Source organism: Pelodiscus sinensis, chromosome 2, assembly GCF_052426305.1.
Source record: "Pelodiscus sinensis isolate ZL-2025 chromosome 2, ASM5242630v1, whole genome shotgun sequence".
Taxonomy (NCBI): Eukaryota; Metazoa; Chordata; order Testudines; family Trionychidae; genus Pelodiscus; species Pelodiscus sinensis.
In genome coordinates, this window is record NC_143053.1 from 83,158,123 (window position 1) to 83,185,595 (window position 27,473).

Consider the following 27,473-nt stretch of genomic DNA (forward strand, 5'->3'; position numbering starts at 1 on the left):
AAACAGAAACAAACAAACTTCGCTGGCCATGTCTCAGAGAGAGAGAGAGAGAGAGAGAAACCAAAAACCTCACTGGCCTGGGTCCTCAAGATACAAAAAATAAATAGAAGAAAACCCTTGCTGCTCTGGCTCTCAGGAAACAAACCAACCAACCAACCTCACAGGACTGGCCTGGTTCCTGAGAAGAAAAAAAGGCCCCGTGGCTCTTATTATATTTAAAAGGCAGAGGTGCAGTGGGGACGGTGAGTGCCCCCTTCATCAACTAATTGAATAGTCAATGGAAATTCCATTGACTACTCGATTAGCTGATTAATCAAAATTTAACATTCCTAGCACACACTGGATGCTCAGACTCCTTTGTTCTGGCCCATGCTGAGGCTCAGTACTTCCCCACGTGCTCTCCCCACAGCAGGGCAGAGCTTGTGCTAGTGCTCCAGCTCCACGGGTGGGCACCAAGGAATAGAGACTTGCAGTGGGGCTGGAAAGCTAGCGCCGGCTGGCCATGGTGTGGAGGGGAAAGGAAGCCTGGAGTCTCACCATGGGCTGGATCAAGGGAAGATGGGGCAGATCTGGCCCACCAGCTATAGCTTCTCCACTGCTGCCTTAAAATATCTGTTAACTTATATTTAATCTGTTCCACCTTGTATTTAGCTGTGGCATACGGAATACCTTCCCCAGACCTAAGAAGAGCTGTGTAGCTTGAAAGTTTGTCTCTTATCAACAGAAATTGGTGCAATAAAAGATATTCCCTCACCCACGTTGTGTCTCTACTATTCTGTATATACCCTTTATATGTCTATATTCACCTACAGACACAAGTCTGAGTATGTATGAATATATTGTCTGTTATAAATTTGAGAGAGTTTGTCTGTCTGTTCAAGAACTGCTCCTAAACAGCAAGAGCTATGACCACTAGTTTTGGTACAGCTTCCTCTTATCATAACTTAAAGCAAGTTAGGGGTTTGTTAAGGAAAATGGGATGTGCCTGGAATGAGATTGTGTCGCATAAAATCATACAGGAAAGAGACAAAATCATGGGGCTGGCGGGGAGCACCCTCTTCCAGGATTGCCTTAGCCCTGAGCCTCCCACCCCTAAGGCACACATCAGAGAGGGTAGGTGGGGGGGCTGAAGCCCACACCAGATTCATACTGGAACACTGCTGGCAGTGCTTCATCAGGGAGCAAGGGGAAAGAGAATTTTGCTGCATTCCTCATTCTGGCTGGGAAGTGCAGGAGGCAGATGAACCCTGGCCCCTTTGGGGAACATGCAGCCTTTCTCCGGCTGTGCCTGTTGGAGCTGCAGAGACCATGGAAAGGTGCTTCTTACCTGACCCCAAGCTGCTGCGGTGCAAGAGAGCTGGGTTAGTCCTCTCTCTCCTCAGGGCAGCCTGCACTCTGAACCCCTCATCCCAAGTCCCACCCCAGAGCAATGATTTAAATCAGGGGTGGGGAAAATTTTTTGGTTCAGGTGCCACTTACCCACAGAAAAATCAGCTGGAAGCTGCACACAAGTGAGAGGCCCCTGACAGAGAAGGAGAAAGACACTCCCCACTTTTCTTTTCTGCACCAGAGTTGTGGAGGGCCAGGCTAGTAGATGTTGTGTGTTCCAGTCCTGCAGGTGGGTGGCTGGGTTGGGGCTGGAGTGCCAGCGTGGGTTCCCCAATTCTGAGCCTTGAGGGCTGGATCCAGGCAAGCTGGGGGCCACATCCAGCCCCCAGGCTTGAGGTTTCCACCCCAATTAAACTGAAGCATGTGCACTTTCATTTTAGTTTCCAAAAAACAAAAATGAATGGAGCTAAGGACCCAAGCAATGCCGGGTAAATCTTCTAGTCTTACTATAGATCTTCTGTGCTCCATTTGTTCAAGAACGCCTCCTGAACAGTAAGAGCGAGGACCACCAGATTTGTTATGCAGCTTCCTCTTATCATAACTTAAAGCAAAGTCAGAGTTTGGTTGTGCCAGGACAATGGGATGTGCCTGGAATTTGATTGTTTCTCAGAAAATGGAAAGGGAGGGGCCTGGCAGGAGGGACATTTACACTGCAGAATGACCACATAGGGCAGCAAGGGGCCAGAGACGGGGACTGGGACAGCTATAACCATATTGGACCAGCAAGGGTGGTGAAAGGGACAGCTATCTACAATATATTTCAGAGAGTTTGTCTGCGTGTCTGTCTGTCCGTGAGCTGGGGAACATGACCCCTCCCCCAGCTGTATCCACTGCAAGATGCAGCAGCCAGGGAGGAGTGCTTCTCACCTGACCCTAAGCTGCTGCGGGGAGGGATGCCTGGGGTTGTCCCCTCTCTCTGGGGCAGCCAGCATACTGAACCCCTCATTCCCAGTCCCACCCCAGGACTATGATTTAAACACAACCCTCCTCCCCAAAAAACGTTATTTGAGTTAAGGACACAATCAACACTGAGTAGATCTTTTAATATGTTCTATGTAAATTGTTCACTATATCTTGCCCATATATTACCTTGCAATGGAAGTGCAGTTATTAAAGAACTGAGTTTCAACTATATATAAGACTAAATGTTTACCTTTGTTTGACAAAAGCAAATAAATTGTATTGTGATCTAATACTTTTCTTTGTATGTGAGAATTTCTGTTTTCATTTTCTATTTTTTGCTTGCAGAAAATGCACATAAGTAGAGCTAGAACCATGGAAATTATATTACTCCATCATATAAATGGGCTTAGACCTTGGTTCAGCAAGATATTTAAGGGCAAGCTTAACTGCAAGCCCATCCATGGTCCCACTGCAGTTAGTGCCTTATTCGGAAGTATTTCAGGAGCAGGAAAAAAAAGCAAAGCTGTTTTCTGCTTATAGCATGACCAGTATTAATTGTTATGAGAGAGAGAATGGCTCTAAAATCATTTATGTAAATTATAGTTATTTAATGTGTATACCAGTGGCTAGATATCCTGGGTGTGCCAAGAAGCAACAGGTGTAAGGATCCTTTTGATCTTTAGTGGAGGATGCTGCCAAAACACTATTGCAGTGTTTTAGCTTGGAGTGAACTGATGATGATTGAATTGTCAGCCATTGACAACAAGGACTTCCAGCTGTTCTGAACTGTTATCGTTAGACATACTTACATCCAGATTTTGTTTCCATTGTGTCTTTAAAACAGACTCAGAACCAACAGAAGTGCCACAGGAATCACATGAGAAGAAAATTCAATTCCTTGAGGATGAATTGTTTCGACTTTCACGGACGGTGTTTGATCTTCAATCCTCCTTAGCAGGTGTAAATGAGAACCTGAAACTTACTGTCCAAGAAGATGCCAGTAAGATGTTAGTCTCATGGCTGAACAACCTTCATGATCACCCAGGACCTGATAATGCCATGGGTGGTGAAACAGACAGCATTCATCTGCCTGGAATCCTTGGCAATAAAAACCACAGAGAACCTTTTACTGATTTTGCAATGGAAGATATAAAGTCTGAGCTAGCTGAAGTAAAAAATGCCTTGAAAATAAAAAATGACAAGCTGGAAGAACTGAATGGGAAAGTGAAAAGCTATGAAGGGCAATTAAAACAACTACAGGAAGCAGCGCGAGGACCTACAGTAACAATACCAAGTGGTGATTTATATCAAGAATATCTAGATTCTAAATTTGAGGCCTTAAGACAGGAAATGCTGGAAGGATTGGAGAAGAAAATGGCAGATCTGAAAAACTCATGTGAATACAAAATGATGGATATCCAGCAACAGTGTGATGACCATGAAACTAGCTGTTCAGAAATAATTCAACTTGTAGAAGAAAAGGAAAATGACCTGAGGAAAGAAATAAATGAGCTCCAAACTCAGATCCAGGCTTCTGCAAACCAGTCAAATTGCTGCAAACCTAGCAACAGTGACGACTTTGGTCAAAAAATAAAAAATTTGGATGAGAAAGTTGAGAGAGTTATGGAAGCAAACAGAATCTTAAACGCCAGAATAGATAATGAAATCATTCATATTTCCACTCCAAGTCTAGAAGAGCAATTTGGCCCAAGATGGGAGGAGCTAGAAGCTAGGATCAATGTTACAGAGAGGAATGCTGAAGAACATTGTTTTTATATTGAGGAAACTCTCCGACGTGCGATAGCTGCTGAGGTGGATGAAGTCAGAGACTTATTTGATCAAAAATTGCAGGCACTGGAAGACAGGTTGGGTGGTACTATTTTAGAAATTGCCAATGCCACAGCCTCAGATGGAATATCAAATAAATCAGAATCAGTTTTGCGCAGTGACTTGGTATCTGGAAATGAGCAACTTGCATCTGAGGTGTATCTCCTGAGGAACAAACTACAAGCTGTTGAACACCTTTGCTGGCAGAAATGCCAATCTGCCCCTCAACATATGGAAAACCTTCAGAAAAGCATAGAAAATTGTAGTAACAAATATGAATACTTGCTGTTGAAAGTAGAAGACCACTCTGCTCTTTTGAAGTCTTTAAATGGTTCCCTTAATGAGAAATTTAACTTTAGTAAGAACCACCAGCAGATCATCCATAAGGATTTGCGTAGATTTCGGTATGGTCTAAACATCATTGATAAAGATGTGAAAAATCTTCAGGCTGGCTTGAACAGCTGCAAGGAACAACTTCTGGGTGTCAACTCTACATGTGAAAAGACCCAGCTAGATGTATTCAGAAAAATAGATGAAATACAGAGAACAGTTGTGAATCAAACTTATCACCAAAATGGTAATTGCTGTAATGAGGTAAAGGAGAGGATGGAACAGCTAAAAGAACAAATCTTTAATGACCTCAGGAAATGTAAAGGAAACACTGATGGTATCCAAGGGGGAATCTCAGATGTGGATAGCAGACTATCCCAAGTAGAAAAAGTCTGCAGCAAAATGGACTCCATCTCAGGTAGCCTACAGAAAATAAAAGAAGGTCTAAACAAGCATGTCACTAGCTTATGGGACTGCATCAATCAGATGAATGGAACCATGACATCTTATTCCAAAAACATTTCTGGCCTCAAAAATTCTGTCCAACAGTTCCATAAGCAGGTCACCAAAATCACCACTGACCTTCAGGAGCTGATGAAAACTCAGTCTAGAACAGGTAAGTTAACCTTCCTTTTTTTCTCCACTTGCTTTCTCACCTGTAAAGTTTAAAGAGTGGAGCTGAAATTAATAAGTCCCCTAATTCAATTCCCCTTATCAAGGGGGAGCAAAATTATGAGACTTTCAATATTTGTTTTGGTTTACAAAGACAGTAATTTTGGATTTTGTTTTCCAAAACTACAGAGAAAGTACTTTAATTTACTTTGCAAATGTTTTCAAAACATACAACTAGTGTGTTAGGAATTTTACCTTTCTTACTTTTAGATTAAAACAAGATAGCAGCAATAAAGCAAATGTTTGGTATTTTTTTTCCTCTGTCGTGAATTTCAAATAAGTGTTTTAGGTACTGAACATCAGTGAAATTCTTTTTTTTTAAAATATATAAGTGATGTGAAAGGCAAATTAGGAAAAATCAAATCCAGATGAATTTTGACGAAATAATTATGGCACAGATCTCTTATTTGGCTACTCCTCAACCTAAGGTTTCTTTGTATACCAGTGCAATTCTCTGGTGGTATAATGTAGCACTGGTTCATTGATTTATATAGAGCCATGCTCTTTTATACGAGATGAAGCTCTGGATTAAGACTCTGATGATGTATAGTTTCACAAAGAAGTTGAGTTTACTGAAGGATATTGAGTTCGTGTCTTTGTTGCTCTGACTAAAAACAGAGGATGTTGTATTGCGAAATTTGTACTCTTCAGTTTATTGCAAAACACATTGCATTATTTTGTCTTTATGCTTTATATGTGTATGTGATAAATTTGACATTAAAATAATTGGATTATGTTCTAACTTTAAATCATGGAAAGCACTATATCATGAATTTTGACTTGAAATAATTATGGCACAGATCTCTTATTTGGCTACTCCTCAACCTAAGGTTTCTTTGTATACCAGTGCAATTCTCTGGTGGTTTAATTTAGCACTGGTCCATTGACTTACATAGAGCCATGATATATATTTTCCATGACCTATATTCCAATATAAAATGTAATTGTTGAACTCCTCTGTGGGTTAGTAACACAATCCTTGACTCTGAAGTTACTGTCATGTAAGTCGGTGACAGATAATGTGGCATGAGTGAGTTATTAATCATCAAGGATGAGCATGTTCTTCATCTCCCTGGGCGGAAGTGGTAAAAGTCTGGAATTGGTGCACAGATCAGTATATTCAAACCATTGCTGGCATTCTCATCAGTCTACCACATCTTCCTTCTATTATCAGGGAACCTTCTTTCCTGAGACACCCATCCCAATGAGAGACATGCCCCATGCTTCGATCTCTCGAGGTCCCTTTTGGTTCCAGTATTCTATGATTCTATGCTTCTGCTATGGATGCCTTTGGTGCTGCTTCCACTCCTGCCATGCACATCACCTCATAGATCACATGGGACCCCATAGTGGCTCATTGCCAGCAGTTCTCTAGGGCCCTTAGTGTATTTCATAAAGAGAAGAGTAGACAATTTCCACCAGCTTCCTCTCCCCTCAGGGTGCCTGATTCACAAGAGCTCTTTTGAGGAGCAGGAGGTGGACAAGGAAATCCCCCCCCAATGGCTAACTTCTCTTTCCCCTCTCCAGATGATGTGTCCATGCTTCTTCCACTATCACTGGTTGATGATTTTAAACAATTCCAGGGCCTTATTAAAAGGGAAGAGGATTCCTTGCAGATTCCAATTGAGCAGGTTAAGAAGTCACTGTATATAAGCTGCTAGATGTTCTGCACACATCAGCATTTGCCCATACCATGCTACTGATTAATGAAGCCATGCTAGAACATGCAAAAATAATTTGACACACCCTGGCCACAATACCATCTACCTATAAGAGGACAGACAAAAAATAACATTCTCTGCAAGGATTCAGAATTTTTGTATTTGCATCCACAGCCCAACTCTCTTGTAGGTAATGGTGTAAATGAATATTGAAGACAGCACCATGCTAAATCAATACCTTATATTAGAGACCTAAAGTAACCCAACTTATATGGCCATAAGTCTCAGCTCTACAATTTAGGATTGCCAACTACAAGCTCTCATGGTGAAATAGACCCATGCTAACTATTCATTGCTGAATGTCTTTATTGAACATCTTCAGTGGATTAGAGGAAACCAATTTTAGGCAATCCTTGCTGAAGGTCAGCATCTGGCAAGAACATCTCTGCAGACTTCTCTGAAAGCCACTGATACAGCCTCTCAGTCTGTCTCTCCACTCAATAGCAGTAGTCACGAGGAGGCCCTCCTGGCTTCAGCTGTCACGGTTTCTGAGGAAAGTCCAAAATACAGTTGAGGATCCACTTCTGCTTGTGAGGTGAACTGGGTCATCATTCCCAGGGGGGATACCTTTCACTGTTTTTTGGAGTTCAAGTCTGCTGTGTGCATTCCCCCAACTCCATTGATATTCAAAAGCTGTTCCAGATAAGAAAAACAAAGCCAGAGTAACTCTAGTGGTTCTGATGTGGCCTAGACAAAGATTTTTCCCTTACTTCATCCAGATATCTGTTTGTCAATCAATTACCTTCCAGGCCTTCCCGTCTTCTCTGACAGGATACCGACCAAAACCTTCACACCAACCTCGAGCTTCTTCAGTTCAAGGCTTGGTGATACAGGGTTCACAGGGTTAAAAGCAACTTTGTCTGAGGATGTAAAGAGAGAGTGATGTTACATAATATGGCATAGTTCACTTGTGGTATCTACATACAAAAGTGGATGAGATTCAGTCACTGGTATACTCTAAGACATCTTTCACTATATCCTCTCCATTGTCAGCTATACTGGATTACATTTTAGAGCTAAAAATGGCAGGATTGTCTCTAAGCTTCATTAGACTGCACTTGGTAGCTAATATGGCCTTTCATCATATGGTATAGAGGGATTTTCTGTCTTCACTCATCCTACAGCAAGGAGGTTTCTGACAGGACTGGAGAACTTCTTCCCACAAATTAGATGTCCTACACCAGCATGGGATCTTAAGTTGGTGCTCGAGTGCCTTACAAGGCCTCCCTTTGAACCTATGGCTTCCTGTTCCCTTTTATACTTGTCTATGAAAACAGTCTTTCTAGCAGCCACTCCTTCAGACTCGGATGGCTTGTACTCCTAATTCCTAACTCAGTGTCTGATTTGACCCAGTGTCCGTAGAAATACAAGACAATGATGAATGTCAAAGGAGAAGGATACATATGCAATCTAAAGTAGACTATATGTGTCCTGAAATAAGCTCCCTTCTGTTCTTCAGTCTAACTGTGATCATCTGATTTGATGCCATCTGAGAAAGGAATGAATACTGACACATTGTGGTCAAAGCAGCATTATCTTCTGGTGTCGCAATATGCCGCCATGGGTTAGGAACTTAACTAAGTCTTTCTCTTTTCATAGTATCAGTAATAGAGGTGTGGCTGGAATAGTAGGTTCAAGGTTGTTTATTGTGTTCAACACCCTTTTACCCCCAAAACCTTTTTTCATTCTGTTGTATACAGAAAAAGTGCCATTCCCTAACCACTATTAATCTCTCTTGCTTTTTCTTGTCATTGAACACGTTGCATTTCCCAAAGCCTTTAACTAAAGTATGCATCTCTGTTAATATGCCTGAGAGGACCAGGAGCCTGGCTATTGACTAATGGATAGAATTTAATTAAAGAATAAGGATAAAAATATTGGTACTGGCTAGGAGAGTAGGCCTATTCCTCCAGGGTATTTCACTTACTGTGAGTTCCATGGAAGTTTTATTGCAGTGGTGTTAGATGGATTGTGCTAGTGGATTTTATATTGGATGTGAACTGGGATCTTCAAAGTCAGTGATTTCTGAGTTGTCCGATTATATAAAACACACAGTGCTTGTACTTGGGGCCAAATCCTTGTGCCTAGCTCAAAAAGCTGTGCTGAGCATGAGACAGATGGGAGAGGGGAGGGAGGTATCTCCCTTCCTGAGCCCTGAAGCAGCTGAAGAACAACTCTATAGTGGCCATTTCAATCCTGTGACTAGATTCTCTGATCCAGCCCAACCTGTTTCTCTTCCACTTCACTTCTGCTGCATGTAGATGCACACCCTGAGTTTTAGCCACCTAATCTTGACTTTAGCCCCTTCCTGTGCATGTTGAAACTGCATAATTTGTGAAGAAGGAATTGAGATTCTTTTTCTGTGCTGAGGACATATTCCTGTCTCCAAAGTATAAAGCAGACCTCTTAACAGCTTCATGGATTATGTTTGTTTAAATCTACTACTTAAAACACACACACACATTTCCATAGTATAATTTAGTTTGAGTGCTTTATATGATCTCCATAAAATATACCAAGCGTGACCTTTAAGAATAAACACATAAGCATTTAAAACTGTAGCTTCTAACTTCAAATATCTGTGGCCTCAAAGAGGTTCACAAAGGAAATATTTATGCCCCAGAATGATTCAGAATACAATACTGTCCAGCACAGCAGTCTGAGTAAGTCTTGACGTTTGCAGCTCCAAAAAGCTTTTGGCAACAGAAAGGACTTTCTTGGAAGTGGTTAGGGAACCTTATACCACTACGCAGTTATATTTTGTACTTTTTACCCATTGAGGATTAATATTGTTCTCGGGATAGAATGTGTCTTTATCTGTGTGCATCATTGTACTAAGATTAACTTTTTGATGAGTCTCATTGCCGTATCTTCAGTGGTACTTTTACTAGTTTCAGATGGTGATTTTCATTTCTGGTTTATAGATTAGTATTAAATTTCATTTTAATTTGGTAAATTAGAATACTAACAAGTTTCTATTTCTACAGGTGTTTGAATGTGTAACACAAGGATATCTGATAAGAATTCTAAAACATTACCTTGTCAAATACAAGCACTAATTAGACAACTAAACCAAGCAAAGGCAAATTAGTCTGAAACCAGCACTATTGCTACTTTGGCTTGAAATTTTATATTGAGACACTTTGTAGCCAAGAACATTTAAAATGACTCATTCCAAACTAATGTTGCTGAGTAATAAGTTATTGAGTGTGCTGTATATAAACCATGTGTTAATCTTTTTCAACTCCATGAGATCTTCCAATTAAGTATGTCTGTTAGGACTGAGCAAGCTTTGGCTCATTTTAAATAGACAGACTAGATAAATGAGTAACTAGGTCCTCTGTAACCCTCTGTGTCAGTGGTTCCCAACCTCCAGTCTGCGGACCTCTGGGCTACTGGGCTAGGGCACCTTGCCAGGCCGCGCCCATGCCTTGAGGATTGGCTCAGCGGGACTCTGGAGCAAGACCCAGTCTGCCCAGAAACCCCCCTCCTCCTCTCCCTGGGATTGTCTCTTCTCCACGCACCGAGCGCTGTGTTGGCTTCTCTGCATGATGCTGCCTTGATGAAGGGGACACTACTCAAGCCCAGGGGGGAGACAGTCCACAGGGGCAGGGGCTGCAGTGTGGCCGGTTGCTTGCTAGGACCCAGCAGCAGTGGGCAGAGGCTCTGGGAGCCAGGGCTGGGCTCGGCCCCCACAGCAGGGAGCAACTCACAGCTGTTGCTCATGGGGACTCTGGAGGGGGGGGGGCTGCTGCTGGGCCCCCGGAGTCCCAGCTGCAGCCAGGAGGGGGAATCCCCAGAAGCCTCTCCCAGGGCAGCATCCCCAGCCTAGCCAACCCCTGCCCGTTTCAGTCAAGGGCGCCATTTATGGGAGCTGGGGGGGCAGTAGCCAGTAGCTGGGGGGACAGTACTTGGGATCTGCTCAAAGCTGCATGCCCTGACTTCAGAGGCCATTTTTAAATGCTAGATCAGGAGTGGGCAATCATTCTTGGTGGGGGACCACTCCAAGATTTTGGAAAGTGGTCAAGGGCCGCACTTTTCTGTGGAGGAGATGGAGGGTCTAAGGTGGAGGCTGGGTGCAGAAGGGTGCATGGGGTAAAGGGACTGAGGTGCAGGAGATGCTGTGAGGTCTGAGAGGAAGTTTGGGCAAATGAGGGCATTGTAACCTGGATCAGGTTAGAGGGGTGTAGGGTCTGGGAAGGTGTTTGGATGCAGGAGAGGATTATAGCGTGGGGGAGGGGTGCAGGGTCTGGGCGGGAGTTGTGACCAAGGGCAGAGAGTGCAGGAGGGCTTGGATGGTGACCTGGGGGAGGGAGTTGGGATACAAGAGTGGCTGGGGTGCCAGAGGCAGGCTCTGGCTGGGAGGTACTTACCTAAGCCTGTAGCACCTCCAAGGAAGGCTGGGCTGTTTGCCAGAAGCTGGGAATGGGCCATGGGAGATGGATCATGATGATTGCTACTTCTGTTTATTCCTTCTGTAGCACCTGGCAATGGCCACAGTTGGAAGTCTAGATATTGGGTTAGAAGGACCTTTGGTCTGACCCAGTGTGGCCATTCTGATGTTCTTATATAAAGCTGAAATGTATCTGCCCCCTTGCTGAAATCCACCAGACCCCATTCCCCTTCCAGAGCTGAGAGCGAGCCCAGGAGTCCTCATGGGTGCGTCTCTCTCTCCACAGAGTTAGTACCAAAGTAAGAATATACATTACATTTTTAAAGCTAACCACGTGTTTTTTTCTCAGTGAAGTACCACCATGGTGTTTTAAAAACAAGGAGAAAAAAGCAAATGACATTTTAAGCCTTGGATTTTGGGAGGGAGGGGAGGGTTCCTTAGCTTCATTGAGACAGGCATTGGAGATCATCAAGCTGACAATGAGCAGGCTAGTGACAGTAAAGAGAACAGAGGAAACATTGCTGGTGAAAAGTGTGCCCTGAGGAGACTATTTAAAATATAATAATGATCTAAACTGGAGTGGGCAATAATTTTTGACAGGGGGCCACACCAAGATTTTGGAAAATGGTCTAGGGCTGCACTCTTCCATGATATTAAGGGAAGAGATGCAGGGTCTGGGATAGAGTTTGGGTGCAGAAGGGAGCTTGGGATAAGGGATTGGGGTGCAGGAGAGAGACTGGAGTCTGGGAGAGAGTTTGAGTGAAGGAGGTGGTTGTGACCTAGGGCAGGGAACTAGAGCGCAGGGGTTTGGGATGTGACCTAAGGTAGAAGAGGATTGTGATCTGGACAGGAGATTGGGGTGCCAGATCTGGGAGGGATTATGGGTGCAAGGGGGGGACAAAAGGTTTGGGTATGTTGAGCAGTGGGGCAGAGGATTGGGGCAGGAAGGGGCTGGGATGCCAGAGGCAGGCTGTGTCCAGGAGACTTACCAGCTTGCATGACTGGCCATGAGCTTCAGTGAATAACTGAGCCGAGGAGAAGGGAGCGTGGTTCTTCTTGGCTGCCTGTTATTCCAACAAGCAGCTCCCATTGGCTGGTTTCTGGCCAGAAACCAGCCAGTGGGATTGTGTCTGAGGTGGGGTGCTTCCTGAAACTTGCCCCTCTCCCCTCCAGTTTTGAAACAGAAAGGAAGCCCAGCAGCTGCATTTCTGCACGGCATGCAGGGCTGTGGGGCAAGCAGGGGAGCCTGTGTGGGGGTCCCCGCTGTCTCTGTGGGTGTCTTGGTGGGCCAGATCTGGCCCGTGGACCATATTTTGCCCAGGCCTAATCTACACTCTGCTGCTTGCCTTTCTAGCTGATTTGTAGATAATGGGGAATACTTCTCTTTCATGTGCTATTCAACACAATACTAGTTGATTTGGTCAAAATCATCCCTAATTTTGCACTATAACTTGAGTGGGGTTATACCAGGGAATTTTGCCTCCGCTCTTTAGATTAGTAACACATGTTCAGTCTAAAAATATGCTGGCTTCTTTGTTATCTTTAATGATTTTAAAGCACAATGCCATGATATGATGTAATTCAGTACAGGAGGTCAAAAAGGCATGTGAAAACTGCCTGAATTGTAAAAGTGATGCCTCTCAACTAACATTCACATTGGTGGGCATATGAGTTTTTTCCAAAATAGGGTGGTATATGCGGATATTTTCAAATATATGACTATCCAAACTAAACAATTTTAGTTTGTTAACGTGTTTGTAAAACTGACTTAATGTTGGTGGTTATTTGCTATTTTTTTAATTTTCATTTGAATAGTGAAGTAAGTGTAATTCCATGGTTTAGACCAGTGGTCCCCAACTATTAGAGGTTGCCGGGCGCCAGGGGGCGTGGCCGTTCGCCCGCCGGATGCCAGGGGGCGGGGACACTTGCGTGCCCGGGGACGGCCCCCCCATAGCCGCGTGCCCGGGAACGGCCCCCCCATAGCCGCGCGCCCGGGGACGGTGCCCCCTCCAAGCACCGCGTGCCCGGGGCCGGCGCTCTCCCCCCGCCAAGCACCGCGCGCCCGAAGCCGGCGCCCCCTGCAAACACCACGCGCCCGGGGCCGGCGCTCTCCCCCCGCCAAGCGCCGGCGTCCCCTGCCGGCGCACCGTGTTGGGGACCACGGCATTAGAGGTGGCCGTTCGCCCACCGGGCACCAGGGGGCAGCCCCCCCATAGCCACGTGCCCGGGGCCGGCGCTCCCCCCCCAAGTGCCGCATGCCCAGAGCGCGGGTGGCCAATCCACGACACTCCCGGGGCCGGCGCTCACCGTACGCCATGTGCCCAGGGCCGGCTCCGGCACTGCGCATGCGCCACGTGCCCGGCGCCAGGCCAGCCCTGAGCACTTGGCGGGCGCACACAAATGCACCTGTGGGCACCGTGTTGGGGACCACGGGTTTAGACCATTATGGAAAATGGGAAGAGTTTGTGGCTAGTGTGATCAAATCCTCATCGCACATTGAAATATACTGTCTATAGTCCTGAATCTCTGATAAATACACTGGAACATACTGTCAGTCCCCGTAATACACGAGGTTCGAAGGGATGCCGGAAAGGACGAGACCACAACTGGGAGTTTCAAAAAGCACAAACTGATTTTATTTTGATGGCGCCAGACAATCATCAGAACAAAAATTAAACAGATTGCCAGACAACACAAAACAATTCCCTGAGGCTTTTCTAAATCACAATAATTTCCAATAACTGCCCAGGGGTTAGGAACAGTTGAATTAACACTGGTATTGTCCATAGGGCTGATTATTTACACAACTTTATACAAGGAAACAGTAAAAAACCTAAACCACAACTATTTATAAACTAACTTAGTAACTTTTTAGCCACTGTCACTTGGCAAGCAATAAGGACAACTAAAAAATCAATTAGGATAGGGATGGGGGGGGGGGGGGTGTTATACCAGTTCTGGAGACAGCAGGAACACAAGTACCGGTCACACACTCATAAACTGTCTCCACTCGGGTCGACCAACTCGGAGTACGCTCAGTAAGACTCAAGAGCGGGGGGTGCAAGGCGTCTGGGTGATCAGGCCAGGCGTTCACTCAATGCGAATCCCCAGTGAGAGAGGGGCTGCCTGCCTGTTTTATTGCCTGTGAACTTATCACCCCATAGGTTGGTTTTTGCTGCAGTGGGTGGAGTAGCAGGCCTGAGCACCAGTCAGCCCATTGGCTGATCTTTCACTGCAATGGGTGGAGCGAGCAGGGGAAGATTATTAATTTACATGCCCTTATTTGGAAAACACTCCACCTCACAGACAGAGCCCCCTATACCAGCCTCAGAGGTATTACAGGCTATGGCTCCCTGCGACGGGCAGCCATTTCTGATGTTCTGTCTCGGACATGCCCCCGTGGCTGTCCGGAGCAAGCGGTAAGGGGGTTGCCTAAGGTGAGAGCGCACATAAGGGTAATCAGCAAGAAGCCAATTGGGTAAATTGAGGTTCTGGTGAGCTGCTGTCTTCAGAAAGGGGAGAAAGGAAAAGTAAGCAACAGTAACAGGGAAAGCGGAAACAACTCTGTGGATAAGAGCTTTTGCAACAGCAATGCTCACTAAAAAGGCTAGTAACACAAGAGCACATACAATCAACCACTGCTTAATGGTGGATGCCCAAGTACTCAGTCCCCAAGAGGAAAGTTTTGTTTGCCACCAGTCCCATTCTTCCCGCTGTTCGCGAATCCGAACTGCAAGTGAGGTCAGCTGTTGGGTGATGGCTGAAACGTTGTTCCACCCGGGCTTGAAACGCAAATGGTATTGGTCCTTAAACCTGGGGTCAAGGTCCTCGAGTGCCATACAAAAGTCCTTCTGCAATATAACCTGTATCATTAGACGATTCTTTTCGGCATAATGAGCTAGTACAGTGAGAGCCAAATCGACTTGTCGAAACCCTTCAGCGGTCAAATTAGTGAGGGCTTCGAGATTGCGGGACATTTGGTAACATATCCCCAAACTAAAGATTCAGTGGCAGACTTAAATTTTTTCCAGCTTGATGGTTCTCGTCGGCTCCGGAAGTCAAACAGCCGGTGGGGGGCTCGAATGGGTTGGTACCTGAAAAACAAAAAGGGGACAATTGTCTCATTTTCGGTAGTCAGGTTTTGATAGGGTCGAGGGTCATTTAAATCGGGCCGAGTGACCGCTAGGCACTCGGCCTCTCCCCGTTTTTTGGCTGCGGGGGAATAGGGCGATCTTCCCACCCCAATTTCACAGCCAAGTCTTTCTGTTGATCACTATTCATTTTCCTAATAGCTTCCTTGGCGAGTCCCTTACCCAATAAAAATCCAAAAATCTTACGCTCGATGAACGAATGCTTGGGGTATTTGGGTTTGGGCACCATTTTGGACCCTTTCACCAGAGTAGAGGGGGTTGCAAGTAGGGCGGCCTTTAGTGTTGCCCACTTCACCCTCTCTACAGCGTCGTATAGTCGGCCAATAGGTTGTCCTGTGTATCCCCTTAGCCACAGAAGAGCCCCTGTGTCTAGATTAGGACTGTTGTCCACGGCTAGGGTAACAGCCGCATCTTCTATGGGAATCTGAGTGGGATCATCAACAAAACGAAATGGGTTTTGTGCTACCGTCTGAACGTTAGTTAAGTTGAGGGGGTGTGCAGTGGGATCCCAGAGCAGAATAGAACTCCCAGCGATTGCGTACATAAGGGTAGTGGAGTTATTCACACAATCAGGTGGCATCTGTACTGCGCGAAATCCCCCTTGTATTTGGAGGTGCGCGGCAGCTGCGGCCGTTACAGGCCAATGATTATTCACTGCCAATACTCCCCCCATAAGGCCCCGCGACCAACTCCCGGTACGGGTTAACGTTAAGGCTTCCTCCCGGTCAACCCAGTCACTCCCCTGTTCCAAGGCTAATCTCCCTACCCAGATTATAGGAGGCTCATCCGGATGTCGGGCAGTATCCGTGATGAACTCCTTCATTTCCGCCTTGGTTCGGGGGTGGGTCTCAGTTACCTGAGAGGTATTCCCCTGACCATCCATTTTTAATCGGGTTACAGTCACAGGGAGGGCCTCCGGTACAATCAGGTCGGGAGCTGTGGGTATGGTTGAACTCAGGGTAGTCAAGCCAGGGTAAATGTTTGGTGGGTCATGAGAGCCTTGGTATGGGGGAGGAAGTTGTGTCTCTAAAGGAGGCGTCTTTGGCGTCTGAGGGGAAGACTCTGGTTCTCCCTACGACTGCGAGTGCGCCACCCCACGGGAGCAATTTGTAACGGCCCCATGGTAGACGGTAACTTTATCAAGGGCTGCTGCTAGGGTATTGCAGATGGCAGCCAGAACATCCTCTGATTTATAAGAATCGGGGCATAGTTTTTTAACCTTTTTTATCCCATCTAACCTTTGGACCAATCCTATTAACAGGTGGTGTGTAGGTGATCCATGTGGGGCTCTTGGCTCGGGGGCCAAGATGGAGGGGGCTACCCCACAGAGTTTAATTACCCTGTTCACCTCTTTCCAGAGGCTAAGAGGGTTTGAATTAGGGGCCGTTTCACCCACTTGAGTGAGACGTAGTTGAAGGCTATTATCGGCCGGGGTGGCCCTGAAGGTGGGATGGCAAGTTAGCAAGCAGCCCACATCGCTCAACCCCAAAGGAATGGTGTAGGTCCTACAATCATGGCCGTGTCCTATGACACAGACCCAGTCAAAAGTGTTAGGGGCCCCTTCGCGCTGTCGAGTACAGAGGAGGTGGTATTGCAAATGATTAAACTGATCCTCCTCAGAACCTGGGGTCTCAGTTTTAGCCCAGGGGCAACTCTCAGAGTTGTCATGGTCTCCGGGGTTCCGGCATCCTGTTCGTGACGCCATGTCAGTCCCCGTAATACACGAGGTTCGAAGGGATGCCGGAAAGGACGAGACCACAACTGGGAGTTTCAAAAAGCACAAACTGATTTTATTTTGATGGCGCCAGACAATCATCAGAACAAAAATTAAACAGATTGCCAGACAACACAAAACAATTCCCTGAGGCTTTTCTAAATCACAATAATTTCCAATAACTGCCCAGGGGTTAGGAACAGTTGAATTAACACTGGTATTGTCCATAGGGCTGATTATTTACACAACTTTATACAAGGAAACAGTAAAAAACCTAAACCACAACTATTTATAAACTAACTTAGTAACTTTTTAGCCACTGTCACTTGGCAAGCAATAAGGACAACTAAAAAATCAATTAGGATAGGGATGATGGTGGGGGGGGGGTGTTATACCAGTTCTGGAGACAGCAGGAACACAAGTACCGGTCACACACTCATAAACTGTCTCCACTCGGGTCGACCAACTCGGAGTACGCTCAGTAAGACTCAAGAGCGGGGGGTGCAAGGCGTCTGGGTGATCAGGCCAGGCGTTCACTCAATGCGAATCCCCAGTGAGAGAGGGGCTGCCTGCCTGTTTTATTGCCTGTGAACTTATCACCCCATAGGTTGGTTTTTGCTGCAGTGGGTGGAGTAGCAGGCCTGAGCACCAGTCAGCCCATTGGCTGATCTTTCACTGCAATGGGTGGAGCGAGCAGGGGAAGATTATTAATTTACATGCCCTTATTTGGAAAACACTCCACCTCACAGACAGAGCCCCCTATACCAGCCTCAGAGGTATTACAGGCTATGGCTCCCTGCGACGGGCAGCCATTTCTGATGTTCTGTCTCGGACACATACAAGTGTTGTTTTAAGACTGTTTTGGTAAGAAGTTTGCACTGCAAATGTGACATGAATTGTAATGAGAAATCCTGCATCTTTACTCTTATCTTAGGTGGTTTATGCCTTGTTCTCCATCTCAATTACCTATGGTCTTCCACTATTTTGAAAGGCTAATCTAAAAAAACTCAATGCTCTCATAGCATGTGCCTCACATGATAGCTCCCAATGAAAAACTCCTGGCCCTTCTAGGTGGAGTTTTTAGAATGAGACTAAGTTCTAAAACTGCAACGAGAGGAGAAAGATAAAGAACTAGACACCACAAGGTTTTGCTGAAAGTTACCTAAGTAATTCAGTCCACAAGAGACAGGATTAAAGAATGGAATATACACTTTGTACTGATTCATGTTAAAATATTTTGTTTTTATCATGAAACTTTAAAGACTTTTGTAACAGCAAAGTGAACTGTAAGTGTTTAATTTATTCCTAACCAAATGACACCTGGGCTTGATTTTTAACCTACTGAGGCAGTTCACCAAAGTCTGAATTTGTGGTAGAGATTACTCCCCTCCCTCCCTCAAAGTAAAAGGCCTTGTGAGTCATTCAGACAGCTGGAGTCTACATTTGCAACCTCCAATTTAGTTAGACAAAATTTTTACATTTCACCCACACATTATCCATTGTAATTACCAGTGTAGCCAGCCAATGTAGCCACAGTGTTGCAATGGGGCAGCCAGGCAGAGCCAGGAGCCTCGGCAGGACCTGGGGCTGCTTGACACGCTGCAGTAGGGCTGGGTGGCATGCCCCAGCTGGACTGTGCGGTGTGGCAGGCAAGGGAGGATGGGGGGCAGAGGATCCTGCAAGCGGGGGGTGGGGGGAAGCTAGAGAGGGGAGGGGCAGAAATAATATCCCCTTGTGCAGCAAAATCCCTCATCCAGGACCGGTTAGGTCCCAAGGGTGCCAGAGCAGGGAGGTCCAACCCATATAGACATATCACCCACTCTAAGCGACCATGGAGCATGAATCTCAATTACTTTCAGTGAGTCTTAGGCTCATAAAAAATTTAGGACCTTTTGAAAATGTTACCCAATATGCAGTGTTAATGATTATTCTTAACTTGAGTGTCCTTGCTTTTGAGACATTAGAGATATTTTTGTATAACAATGTTAGCGAAGGATATAGAAGCTCACCATACATTGACATGCAGTGTAGTTAATGGGCCTGATTCTTATCTCAATGACACCAGTGTTAGTCATGAGTAATTTTACTGACGTCCAAGGATTTTAACAAGTAAAACTTGCATAAATAATAACAGTTAACTTGTGGTTAATTTTAAATAGAGATGGACCATCTTGAAATAAACAAGACAGGTTTTTATTGAAAGCAGGGACTGGAAGTTAGAGCCTTTTGTTCAAAGAAACTTTCTAGCACCCTTCCTATCTTTTAAATCTGTATAAAAATTAATCTTTTGTGCAAAGAATGCACATTCACTTTCAGGAAGACATTACATTTCTAAGATTCAGTTGGGACTAAATTCTTTATGAATATGTTGTAAGCCCTATCAAAAGGGATTTGAACAGCTACACAATTATAAGCTATCTGGCACTGATATCACATAGTACATTGGCTATCTACTAGAAAAGTAATTTAACAATGATCCTTCCAAACAGTGAAGATTTTTTTCAGTAAATTGTAACCATGGATCTGCCTTCAGTGTCATGATTCTTTTTAAAACAGAAGAATCTTGAGTTTTATACTATTCCATCTTCAGAAAGGAAAGAAACTAAAGCTCACAGTTTATTTTAAAATGTTTGTTTTATCTAAGTATAAATTTAATGGGTTTTATGAATTTACTCAGATGGATGATATTTGACTTTTTTCTGTTTACAATACTTAGCTGAAAAACAACCAAGAATACCACTGCGGATACCACAAGAAAATAACTCCCACCAGCTGACGCAGCCGAGAACCCCCCTTCAGCCGAAACAGCCGAGAACTCCCCTCCAGCCACCGCCACCAGAAACATCTGTACATTCATCAGAGCCGAGAACACCACTACAGCCACCACAGTCAGGAATACCACTGCATCCACCACAGCCAAGAATAGTAATACAACCACCACAGCCAAGAATAGTAATACAACCACCACGACAAAGCATTCCTCTTCAGCCACCACAACCCAGAACTCCCCTACAACCATCATTACCCGGTTCAGACACTGGATCAACTGGGATCATTATGGAGACAGGACAGGCTGGTCCTCCTGGCAAAGCTGTAATGTCAGGAAGTGGACGACCGAAAGGCATAGATGGTCAGTATAGCATGCCCATAGCAGAAGGATATGCGGGAGCACCAGGTGAGAAAACAGACTTGTTATCCACGTGCTTGCTCTATAATATTCAATCCCAAAGCCAGTGTTACTGGACATATATTAAAGTATAGAACAACACATAGCTCTACTAAGGTTATAGACTAGCAGGGTCTTTCATCAATAAATAAGACAAGCGGTGCTATCACCATCCATGAGCGAGCCTGTTATTCTCCACATAAGATAACATTTAAGCTGCCGTAGCTTGCCGAGGGCATATTGGGGCTGGCTATGAGATGAAAAGGTGGCAGAACTGGAGTGTGATACACTTTTCCAGTCCTCTGTAGGGTATGAAATGAAGCATAACTGGCATATATTTGAGCTATTCTATTAGATGAGTCTTTGGCTGATTTAATTTGCATGCTGTCTGTTTTGCCCCTTGCTGGCATTCACCAGGAGAGACATAAAGAAGGCCTCAAGTTAACTTTGCCTCCTTGGCCAAAGTTGCACCAAGTATAATCCTATACAGGTGCTGTGTAGTCCTCAGCTGCGAAACTAAGCATCACTAAGGTAGCTTAAAATAACCTGTTTTGCCAAAGTACATACAACAGAATGGATGCATTGTAATGGGGAATGTGATCCTGTTTGCTATGGCTACTACTGAATAACAGTTTTAGTGATACAAGTTTCTGCCATCTGATACAGTGCACTTGTAGAAATGAGTTGCTATTTGGTAAACTTTTGTGATATTTACACTGTTAGTCACTGTGTAACATAACTTCCTTTGTTTTGTAGGATATCCAAAATCTTCTCCACCTTCTACAGACTCACAAGGTAATTCACTTGTTACCTAGAAATTGTTTGCACAACTATTCACTTATTTCATTAATGGAAAATTCTAGCAGGGTGCAATTGAAGGGCAAAAATGTGGATTCTTTTAGGGCATTGCGTCACTTTTGACCTCTTTATACTAGAAACCACCAGGGATGATAGTTTTCTCCCCTTCTTATTCACACTAGCACTCATGTTGTGGCTGAGAGGATATTCAGGGCATGTGGAGTATGAGAAGATAATGGAGAAAGTGGCACAACACACATTTAATTTGTTCTTTCAGTGTTTGGAAGGTCACTACTGAAAGAACTACATGAAAGTTATAGGTCATTTTCAGGATTTAGCATTAACTTTAAAGTGACTCTAACACGGGTGGGTAATAATTTTTGATGGGGAACCACTCCAAGATTTTGGAAAGTGGTCCATGGCTGTACACTTCCATGCTATTAATGGAGGAGGTGCAGGGTCTGGGATGGAGGTTGGGTGCAGAAGAGAGCTTGGGGTAAGGGATTGGGGTGCAGGAGAGGATGTGGGGTCTGGGAGGGAGTTTGGGTGAATGAGTCAGTTATGACCTGGGGCACTGAACTGGGGTGCAAGGACTGGAAGGGGTTACGGGTTAGGAGGGGAACAGAAGTTTTGACTTATGTGGGGCTTAGAGGGGCAAGAGTGGTAGGGAGGGAGGGGCTGGGGTGCCACAGGCAGCTTCTGGCTGGGAAACTTACCTACATGACTGCTGGCCAGCAACCCAGCACATTTCTCAGGCAGCTTCCCTGCCTGCCACTCCTTTGCTCAGGCTGCAGGGGTCATGTGCGTTAGGAATAAGAGCCTGAGGGGAAGTTGGGGAATGGTGCCTCACCTGCTGCCTGTTCTTCAAGCAGGCATCTCTCCTTGGCTGAAAATTGGCCAGTGGGATTGTGCTAGGAGCGGGAGCAGTGCGTGAAGCACCACTCCCCGCTGGCTCACAGCTGAGAGAGAGAAACTGCTGTGGAAGCCACTTTTCTGAGCAGTGTTGGAGGAGGGGGCGAGGGGCAAGCAGGGAGTCTTCCTGAGGCTCCCTGCTGTGTCCATGGGCCAGATCTGGTGGCTTGGCAGGCTGGATCCAGCCCATGGAAGGTATTTTGCCCAGGCCTGCTCAAACACCATCCTGCCAACTCCAAGTGTTCAAACATAATGAGTCCCTGGTTTCATGCACGTGGTAAAAATCAGATTTTAAAAAATAGTAATTTGGAGGTTCTTTTTTATTTACCTTTTTAATTTTTGAGCCTTTAAGGGCTAATTTTTTCATACTTTTTCCCCCTGCAACTACTAGGGCTAATAACTTTTCAAATGAAAACCTAAGATACTTACATAATCATATGATTCTAGAAGATGAAGCTTTAAGAAAAACACAAATGTCACAAACCTCAGTTTGCAACACTGTTGTTGATTAAATTATCCTATTGTAAACAAGTACAGGCAGTCCCCGGGTTACATGGATCCGACTTAAATCAGATCCCTACTTACAAATGAGGTGAGGCAACCCCGCACTAGCTGCTTCCCCCCAGCAGACCAGGGAGACCCCCCCCCCCCCCCCTCCCCAGCAGACCAGGGAGATGCAGAGCGGCTTTTCTCAGCAGACACCTCAGCTTGAGAATAAAGGACTGAGGTTAGTGAGGTGTGGGAGAATAAAACTGAGCTCTGGAGAAACGTTTGGCTAGAGTTTCCCCTACAATATGTACCAGTTCCGACTTACATACAAATTCAACTTAAGAACAAACCTACAGTCCCTATCTTGTACGTAACCCGGGGACTGCCTGTATATTGCTTATCTGTTACTTAGATTGTTAAATTAAGAGCTACAAAAATCCAATTTACTTTTTATTTCTTATACACTTTGTTTTTTGTTGGGTTTTTTTATTTATCTTTCCTTTCAAACAATGAAAGTTAATGAAACCAGTTTCACTTTGTTCATATGCATTTTAACTTACAGATCTCAGTGTTCCGTGTCCGTGTTCCAAGCACTATGTGGGAGCATTTGATATTTTTACTGGCTTTAAATTTTGTAAAAGCTTTGTTTTTACAAAATCTAAATTTGTATTTGATTTGGTTCATTTAACAAATCAGAAACTATGGCAATTATGGTATGGAGGAGGGAGTCCTTAATTACCTAAATTGTCACCTTTCAGCCTACTTTACAAAATCCAGTGCACTCCCCCGTTAGCTAGAAAGGGAGCTGCCCCTCTCCTTGAGAGAAATCCCAACTCCACTGAAGGCAATGTAAATTTTCTCATTGACTTCAGTGGAGCCAGGGTGTCACTTGGTGTCATCAACATTAAAAGGTAATTTACTAGCTTAGTTTATTTGAACTGTTGAACTTTCTGTATACCAAGACATTTGTATTACAAAACGTTTAAATCCTTTCAATATATGAACAGAATTTATTAGTTTAATTAGCCCAAATATTAGTTTGCTAGGTGATCTGACTACCCTACAATCTCTTCCTTGCGATGTTAAAAAATAAATTTCAATTTAGTCCTTTCTATATCTTAGCAATTAATATTGTAATCCAGGATCAAAGTGGGTCCTCCTACACTCTCTTTATAGAGAATGATTTAATTGAATTCTTGTGTGAAGAAATGTCAACAACAAATAAAAATGAAACATTAGAATTGTATGGCATCTGAAGACTTTTCTTTAGGACTTTGTTTGCTGGGGCTTAGAAAATTGCAGAGACAAGGCATGATGCATTGGTCTGGGAACTGACATGAAGACAATTGTAAGAGTTCATGCTATAATCTCCAGGTTAAAACTAATTAGAAACTTAAAGTAGTTTTAGAGGAGGTTTTATGTTTGGGAAGTGTTCCCACACCCACAAGAAGCAATAGGTGAGGGTTCTGGAAAGGGAAAATAAATAAAGAAAAATTATTTATCTTGGTGTCAACAAAATCCATGTTAAATGTATAGACTTATATATTAAGACTCTCTTCTCACAATGTGTTTTTCTCCTTTGTACCAGTATTTTGCATTTTATAGACCACAGTGTTTTCACTAGTTAATGGTAAAACTATATGAAACATAACTGTATAATGTGCTTCAAACGTTAAAGATGTTGAGATACAAAACCAATGTTTTATGATGGTAGCTATTATCTACAGTCAGGAAATATATTAAAGGAAAAAGACACCACCCACATAGCTTTATCTATTAGCTAAGGAGGAAAATGTAGCAAAGATTTCCTTTGCTAAATCTCTACACTTTTTCTCAATTGCCCTAGACTATAATTAGTAAAAACTGAAAATAACAGTAGTGTTTTTATTATATACACACTCCATATGTAACAGCCTCCATCTGAAAGTGCCTCTCAAACTCAGATATCAGACGTACTCATGTAACATAGTGATGAACATGGGATAAATACCTTGGTGTAGATCATCAGCAAATGTCACTGGAGCTATTGATCATTTATGAGTGGAGGATGCGCTCTGGCAGTTAGTACTGTAGCATATTTATACAAACATCACTGAAAGGCAGCCACCTCTGGAGCAGAGCATTTAGCACTCTGTGCAACGGCTGGGGAAGGAGACATTTAGGTTGAAGACACTGGCAAAAGCTTTTACTCCAAGGTGTCATCAAATCTTTAACAGCCGTGCAGAGGAGCACCTCCCTTTTTAATTTTTCATCCAAAAGCCCACATCCATTCAATTTTATGTACTGAGTTTATATCTCAAGAGAACATAGGGCTGAACTGGCCCTTCTTGTGTTTGGCTGTGTGTTTCTCAAAATAATTGTTTATTTCAAGGCTGAGATTTAGATTGACTAGCCCAATCAGCACTCTCTTAACTTCTGCTCTTTCAGTTTTGCAAGTGTTGTAAGTGCAGAGTTGATGGTTCTGTTCCAGTCCCCTGGACTGTTTGATCCTCTTCTTGAATGAAAATTTATATATTTTCTGTATCGTAGAATTTCATCTAACCTCTTCAAGTTCAAAAATGTCCATTAACATACAAGTAATGGATAAAGTTCAAGTTCACCTGCAGTTCAATAAAAATAAAACCCAAGAAGATAATGTACTTTGTACTTAGGTAGCACTACTTATCCAAAGTTCTTTAAGCATTTTACAGATGTTAATGAATTAAATCTTATAGTTTGCTTTTGAGGTAAGCAATTGTTAGCTCTATTATATGGGCAGGGGAGCTGACAAAAGTTAATTGATAGGATCAAAGTCGAGCCTCCTAAACTTTCTTTAGACAGAACAAATTTAGTTGAAAATCAATGTTGAAAGGAATAGCAACAGCAGATAAAAACAACACATTAGAATTTTATGGAATCTGGAATAATTTTCTTAGAATTTTTGCTCACTAAGCGTTGAGAGAATTTCAGAGACAGGACATGACGAATAGGACCAGGAATTGATGAGAGACATTATCTAAATCACATAGCAAGTCAAGGATGGAGCCAAGAACAGGACTTTGATCTTCTCATTCAGTCCTGTGCCTTAACTATTTCCTCCCATGCGTCCCTCTCCACAGTCTTCATTATTGCAATTTGTGAGGATTACCTACTCATACTAGGGTTTTACTGAAAGTTGATGGTTCCTTTAAAAAAAGAAACTGTATCCAAAGTGTAGATGCAGCAGAGTCAGTGGGTAAATTGATGATGAACATCTTTTATCCTTCTGAATATATAAATAAAACATTCAGATATTTCTGTATCAAATATTAGCTTGATTCTGAATTGTTCATTCTTGTCTAATACCTAGCTATCATGAACTTCTCCAAATTGTCTTGAAAGTAGTGATGTGAATGTGTAAACATGTACATGGTTAACCAATGAGCCTGGGGATGCTGGTGGGAGCTGATTTTAAGCTCTAGGGGAGCTATCTGCCCACCCGCAACCCCCCACACTGCATGGGAGAGGAGGGAGAAGGGGAAATCAGCATAAAAGCTGGCTCCCTGTGTGCACCAGCTCCTGGGGAGCAGCCACCATCCCTCCATGCATGTAAACCCTGAAATTTTCAGCAGCTACACATTTACCTAAATAAATATATTTTAACATCCCTACTCGAAAGGCAAGTTTTAGAGTACTTTGGTAGAAGTCTGAGACATTTATTATCTTAATACTTACTATTAAATATTGTCATTGTGACGGACATCCCACTTTGGATCAGGGCTCTATTTTCTGTTGGTGTTTACTTGTTAGGCTTGGAGGAAGAACTCAGTTCACAAATGTCTGTTGCAAAGATGGTTTAAGAATTGCTGATATTGACTGATGTCTAGCTATGTGATATCTGAAGAGGAATCGAATAAGGGACACAGGAATGCAAGGGGACTAAAGTGAGCATTCTGTCACTTTGAATTCAGAGGTGGGATTTGGAGGAACATAAAGGACAAGGTGCAGGGCAATGTTACTAACAGATCCAGGGGAAAAACATCATGAAACTAAGCAGCGAGAGTGTTATTCTTGGCCAGAGTTTAGTGGCAAGAGTTAAAAACAAACAAAAACCCACTACCCAGACTCATCTCAGAGTCAGACCCTTACTTGATATAAATCAATATACTTTAATTGACTTCAGATGGGGTAAAGCAGCATAGATCCACTTATTTCCCTCTCATACTGTTTATGACTTGTCACATGGCACCAGCAAAGCAGTATGATTTGTAAAGCACACTAATATCCTGTGCTCTAACTGCTCTGGGTAAATCCTACTGGCACAACCTAAAAGGCACCTAGTTCACATTAATATAACATCCCTCTGGCACTTTTTGCCAAACTCCTGCAGACAAGTCCCTAGATTTACTTAGTGGCAATTTCAGAGGTGGCTCTAATGCTTTGTCTACACTGTCCATTGAACAAAATGTTGTCACCCATTGGTGCTTAGAAAAAGATTCCCCTGAAGGACACACTTTTTGCTGTGGCAAGTGGCAATGTAAATGGCTCATTGTTGGCAGGAGGTCTCTTCTGTGGACAACACAAACCTGCTTGTAAGGAGTGGAAGTATTTTGTCTGCCAGGTGTAAACATCATTTACACTGCTTGACTTTTAGCAACACAGCTGTGTTACTAAAAGGGGTATAGTATAGACAAAGCCTTAGAGAGTCTATGATATGCATTTGATGAAGTGGGCTCCAGCCCACAAAAGCTTATTCTCAATTAAATTAGTTAATCTCTAAGGTGCCACAGCACTCCTTGTTGTATTTATATGTAAGTTTATCCTTCTTTTCAGTTGGTGGGTCCTAGAAGTGAGTTACCTCCTTCGGCTCTCACACGCTGACTGATGTGTAAATTATAAACCTATGCTTCCTTTTCTATACTGTTCTATGCATGTTCTTGTACAGTCCTCATCACAGCAGTATCGGAGTGCCTGCCAGAGCCTGAAGCAGTGTGATGAACATAAGTCACATGTGGTTCATTCTTTCTGGGGGGGGGGAACTGGGGAGATG

At 43.9% G+C, this 27,473-nt stretch overlaps 1 protein-coding gene across 1 annotated transcript in view; it reads left to right on the forward strand.

The window, feature by feature from the left end:
• Positions 1–27,473, forward strand: part of EMILIN2 (elastin microfibril interfacer 2) — a 66,845-nt gene that overhangs the window by 28,559 nt on the left and 10,813 nt on the right. Inside the window, exons 4-6 of the mRNA XM_006139031.5 lie at positions 3,137–5,065; positions 19,817–20,275; positions 21,023–21,061. Coding sequence (XP_006139093.2) covers positions 3,137–5,065; positions 19,817–20,275; positions 21,023–21,061 — 2,427 coding nt within the window. The remainder of the gene's footprint in view (positions 1–3,136; positions 5,066–19,816; positions 20,276–21,022; positions 21,062–27,473) is intronic.